At 34.6% G+C, this 6,000-nt stretch overlaps 1 protein-coding gene across 1 annotated transcript in view; it reads left to right on the plus strand.

Moving 5' to 3' along the window:
• MFSD14B (major facilitator superfamily domain containing 14B) overlaps window positions 1-2,486 on the plus strand; it is a 48,591-nt gene extending 46,105 nt beyond the window's left edge. The window contains exon 12 of the mRNA XM_058044175.1: window positions 556-2,486. Within this exon, the coding sequence (XP_057900158.1) occupies window positions 556-588 (33 nt within the window). The 3' untranslated portion in view covers window positions 589-2,486. The remainder of the gene's footprint in view (window positions 1-555) is intronic.
• Window positions 2,487-6,000: the final 3,514 nt, after the last annotated feature.

The following is a 6,000-nucleotide window of genomic DNA, read 5'->3' on the forward strand; positions in this document are numbered from 1 at the left end:
TTCCTGCATAAGCATTCATTAAAAGGAGAGAAGCTTTTTAGTGAAGTCATAGAAAAGCCTTCTTACTAATATAACATAACTCTGTTTTCTAACATTTAAAATGGGCTTAACTTATAGTAATTACAAAATTTTTTCTGACACCAGGACACCTGAGGTAAAAATCTTCTCAATTTCTAGATGCTGGGATTTGTTTATATTTTTTTTCTGGCTGTGTTCAAAAAATCTGTGCTAATGATCTCAAACTATAGCAGCACTTAAAGCTGAGACACATACTCCAGGGTTTTTGAAGTTAAAACAGTCTGCTCCCATGGAACAGACCATAGAAGAGATCAAGTCTAAACAACATGTTGCTAAATTACATTCTTAAACTAGTGTGCTGGGCAAAAATTGCTATTACAGGCTAGAGGAATTTTATATCATCATAAAATGGCAAATCTAGTCATCCTTTGATATCCTATGCTTTCTAGTTTACTTCTCCTGAGATCACTGCAGCTGCAAAATAGATTACTAATGCTAAATTAATATTTTGAATTTCTATTTTCTCTCCTCTGCCAGGTCCCTAAGGCAGCACCTTCTCTGAAATGGTAGCATGACAGCTTATCAGAGAGTTCATGAAAAGATTTTGTTCTGAGAGGTTCCTGAAAGAATGAGGAATTTGCTGGAAGCATCTTAGCAAAAATGTCGTGCTCAATTTTGGCAAAGAGCTGGGCCAACAGGCACAACAAAATGGGTGGAATTTATGGTTATTAAATGTTGAATGCTGTTGCATTGATTAATAACAAGTGTCTGTTACTGTTTTGACATTAATTGTAGTTCTCCATTATTTTGTGGGTGTTCATCTGGCTTTCTTGAGAAAAAAAAGAACAATGGACGGGTGGTAATAAGGGATCTTTTAATTTAAAAAGTTATCAAAATTGTAGAAAGAGCGTGTTGTCTACACATGCTGTTCTCAGAGAAGTCCACATTATAGTATAGTTCTATTTCTATAATATCTCTGGAGTTAGTCAGGGTTTTTTAACTGTAAGGATGATGATGATGATTAATGATGATGTTTATTGTAGACATTGTTTTGGAAAGGCCAACAAATGGAATAAAAACAAGAAAGGCTGTTTATTTCTGGACCACTTCCCCTTTTTATCTTATTTACTGCAACAAGAATTTAGACAGATGCAAGAATGATGTTGAATGATAGCTATCTGGATTTTAGTGTGTTGTGCAGCTATTTAACTTGATGGAGGACTCTATTCTAACAGGAATCATGCCATTTGCACATTTGCTTTATTGAAATACAGACCTCAACAGTAGGCATAAGTTATGTAAGCAAACTGGTTCCAAGGCACAAAATTATGTTAGTGGTTGTCATTTCTGTGAAATGTAATTGGTTCAGATGGTCTTATCATTTCCACACTCTGCTTCACTGCACCTGATCAGTTTCTGGGTAGATTTTAACAATATCAAATCTTATTTAAAAAGTTTCATTTGCAATTAAACTGTTTGCTGTACCTGCAAAAGAAATAAGAATTTTCTTCTTGTTCTTTCAGTTTGGAACATGAAAATATGAGAATTAGAAAATGTAATTTTCTTGATTTGATCCAGAAAACTTACCAGCTACAAAAAATTGGAAATTTTTAATGATGTCTTCAGGTATGACTATCCAGTTTCCATTTTATTTATTTTATAATCTGTTCAAATCTAAGATTACTTAATACTTTCTCTGTGCTTTTGCATTTCTAAGGATTATTTTATTTCTCACTTGCAACTGAGCACACATGCATGCAATACAGCAGGTTTTTCTTCATCACTATTACAGTGCATCAGTATCTTAAAAAGGTTGTCAGTGATAGCATATTAAAAATAGAGAACTTTTGAGAATAGCTAATTTATTCTTTCCTTAGTAAGAGTAATTCTACAAAACCCCAAAAAACTTCAAACACAGCCATTCTCCCCAAAAAAACCAAGAGTCTAAAGTACTGAGATTATTTTAAATTTTTTTTCTTGGCCCATTATCTTTTCACCAATATCTGTGATGCTTGAAAATTAACAAGTTATTGGCTAGAGTGTAAATCATCATTTTAGTACTGCCCACGAAGTACACTTTATCCTGATTCTCTCTCTTATTAGTACTGACAACTTTGATTGTATATCCCTAATTATTTTAACTAAACTGCAGTGTATATCAGAGATATATAAAAAGAAAACCAGAAGATAGGTTACTTTTGTATTTAGCTCTAGAGCAATTCTTTTCAGAATGTTGGATCCTTTATGAGTGTGCAAAATTCAAAATAGGAGTTGTTAGGCTTGAGAAAATTCAGTGAAGAGTCAAGAAAAGAACAAGTTTGCTGTAAATTGAGAGATTCCAGAAAATATATGGCAGGTAAAAGAGAAAGAGAAGGAATTGTAATTTACAGATATCTGAGAAAGGACAGATGTCTTCTAAGAAATATATGAGAAGAAGAGACTGAAGTTATAAAAGAAGAACCGAGTTTTGGGAGTTGAATTTAGATGTATTCAGATTTAAAATGAAGACTATTGGTGCCATTGTCACCAATGGCAATAAAGTTGTGGAACAAGATAGTAGGTGGTACAGTGTGTTTTCTGTTCAATTTGTTTGGGATTTAAGTTTTTTTTTGATGTTGTTTAATTAAAGTGAGCCCTTAGGTTCATGGCCTGTACCATGGTATAGGATCTGGGAACACAGCAGTAACTTTCAGTATTTCCTTCTGCCCTTCTGCTCTAAAATTTCTCATGAATAATACCACTACTCTACAGTTCTGAGATAAGATTTAATATGTCATTATCTTCTGATTTTTTTTTTTTTTTTTTGCTATAACACCCTATTAGGGCTAAATTTTAAAGGACTGGTATTGATTGCACTTTCAAACATACATTTCCACATAGTGTAACATGTGGGATAAAGAAGAGAGCCTGTCATCTGGGCAGTGTGCGGACAGGATGCATTTTACTGAGCTGCCAATCTTTATAGCACAGCTTAATTATGAAGTCTGTGTCAGCAGACTGAGAGTGTGGACTGCACAGCCCATGTGAACCAACTTTATTACTAAATGTAAGGGCCAGGATTTCCAGCACCTTTGCTGTCGTCACGTGTGAGTAATGATGAAGGCATGAGCACAGGCCTGCAGCGTGCAGGAACAGCTTCTCTTGAAGCTGCGTCCACCGAGTGTGTGGAGAGCAGGGGAAACACCAGGCAACAATTTCTCTCTTAGAATTTTCAACATTTTGGCTTGAATGATGGGTCCTATGTGAGAGATGATAACAGCTTCTAAGAGGACTTTTTCTTCTGTGGCCTCTCTCAAGGGTAGAAAATTGCTGAATTCATAAGATCCTTTGCATTGATTTAAGTCTGGTTCCTGGGCTGGATTCTGTGGCAAAGGCATCCTGTTTTAGGGGCTGATAGCCTTGCATAACACAACCCCAAAGTTAATAAAACATTAGTCTATTCATAGCTTTTCCTTTGTGACAAGCCATCTGGGGACCTGGGCTTCCTGGCCGTCCCGAGGTGAAATTCTGAAAAAAACAAATGGTGGGATGAGGGCTCAACATTTTTTCACATAGCTAGGGTAAAGATGCAATTATACTTTGATAAGGATGGAAACCCCCCTTTATCTTCTCTAGAAATGTGGACTTTGTCAGCAAAATTTTTTGAAGGCCTGGAAGGGCTTCACTTATTTCATATTTATTAGTTTGCACCTGTATTACTGCTTAAAATTTATTTGCTGAATGCATTGAAATGATCAAAAGTAAATTAATTTATGACTGAAAATGGTTTCCTGTTTTTATGGGTTTTTTATGTTGTTTTTGGTGGTGGTATTGTTATTTTTTTTTTCTTGCACTATTGCTCTGGCAAAGATTTTCTGTAATTAGTTAAGGGTTATTGTGGAAATTAGGTTTTCAGAAGCACTTGTTTTAAATTAATATTTGTGTTTTGCAAGTCAGTGGTGCTGATGGGACTGATTTATCTGGGAACAAGTGAGGAGATATTTTATACTTCTCATAATTCCAATTAAGTTTGTAATTGTGAAAAGATATGAAATTAATTGTTACAAAATACTTGGTACACTTATTTTTGAGGGTCAGTTCTCTACTGGAAAAATTCAGCCAAGCATTCACATTTGTGCCTGGAAAAATTCAGGCAAGCATTCACATTTGAAATTGAATACCAGAGGTCACACCTATTTGCCTAATTATTTATTGAAGTATAAATTTTGTGCAAATAATATTTTATCGAACTCTTAAACTCTCAAAGTCATTAACTTGAACAAAGATGTGAATATATATTAAGGGATCCTGCTGGTCAGTGTACATCTTTATCTGTTCCAGATGAATGTTCTATATTGTTCCTTCTAATGCATGAGATGTAGAAAAATGAGAGCAATGTAGAATTCACCTTGAAATATAAAATTTCATAGATTTGTAAGTATTGATGTATTTTGGGTTTTATTATAGCTATGAATAACTCTCTGTTTTTGCAATGCAAAAGTAGTAATTGTTTTGCTTTTGATCTTGTCGGTTTTTTTTAGAGGGAAGATTAATTTTTTTAATATTTCTATTGGAAGATAATTTTTAAAACTGTCACATTTGCCACATTCATCCCTCTTGAGAGCTTAGTGAAATCAGGAATGAATTTGATCACAGTGATGTGAATTTTACGACAATATAAAGAATAACCTGTCCCTTTTTCCCTTGCAGTTTTCTCATTTAGATAGGGAAAACATTCTTTTCTTTCCTCTAGTGAAAAAAGATTTTTGTGTTGAATTTAGAAACTGTGTTCAACAATATATAAGGTAGTTTTTCTGGTAGTATTTACAGAATATATGAGATATTTTTGTAATCTCTAGGATGACAGAAGTTGCAAAATACCTCTTTTTGTCTACATTAAGGTCTGCTTGGTTCATCCTGAGTATCATCAAAGATTAGGAGTCTTAATTATTGTTTGTGCTCTTCTACTCAATCTGGGATCTTTAAAATAATGTAAGACAAGTTAACTGAAAAGATAATAAAAATGAATGGAAATTTTCTCACGCTGCTAATAGCAGCGCTAAGATAAGATCTACATTTATTGTAGTTTTTATTTTAGAGGTGTATGTTATCATAAAACCAAGAAACAGTCAGCCACTGATATTAACTATTAATACAAAGCATATAAATATTTTTCCATCTGTTTTCCAAGGCAGACTTTCTCTACAAGATGCTCTTTGTATGGCATTAACTTGACTACAGAATTAAACAAAGCAGAGAAAATAGCTCTTGCTGGCTGCATAGGAAGAGTGGTAATTTGACTCACTGTACGAATGACAGTGGGTTGTTTGAGATTTTTCTAGGCCCAAACATACTGTCTTCCAAAGAGACCAGTGCATTACACATAGTAATTTGCAAGCTTTTCAAACTGTATTTCTTTACTGCCTGTTTTACCTGTGAATAAATGTCTCACCAAACCATCAACCTACAGTATTCTCCAGACTGCAGCAGTTTTTTGTATTGATTATTTTGTGTCTGATTTCTAGAGGAATAAGCTTTTACTGTAGCTGTGAGAAACAACAAAACTGGTGTTTTCCTTTCTGCTTTGAGTAAACTCAGTGTTATTTTTCACATACAGAGAACACATACAAATCCAGAGGAAGATTTTTTAAAAAAATTATTTTCCAGAATATGAGAATCCTGTCTTTCTAACAATTTAAGCCAAAAGTGAATTTTGATTAGTGTGCTCTTTCTGGAGGCCCATGAGTTTGGAAATCAGTTGCAGCTGGTTTGCGAAGTCATCAAGAAAAATGCATTTTGGGCTTGATCTATCTTCTCCCTGTGGAGGAACTGGCATCTGCAAGATCAAGGGTTTTCCTCATGGATTGTGTTGTAACTGGCCAGCTTCTCCAGCAGCATCTATCCCACTGTTGTCTTCTATGGCCACAATGGCAGCCAGATATATGTTAGGGATAGATCATGGTCACTTGGGTCTCTGGAGACACCTACTCCAAGCAGCTGTTG

Source organism: Melospiza georgiana, chromosome Z (genome assembly GCF_028018845.1).
Source record: "Melospiza georgiana isolate bMelGeo1 chromosome Z, bMelGeo1.pri, whole genome shotgun sequence".
Lineage (NCBI taxonomy): Eukaryota > Metazoa > Chordata > Aves > Passeriformes > Passerellidae > Melospiza > Melospiza georgiana.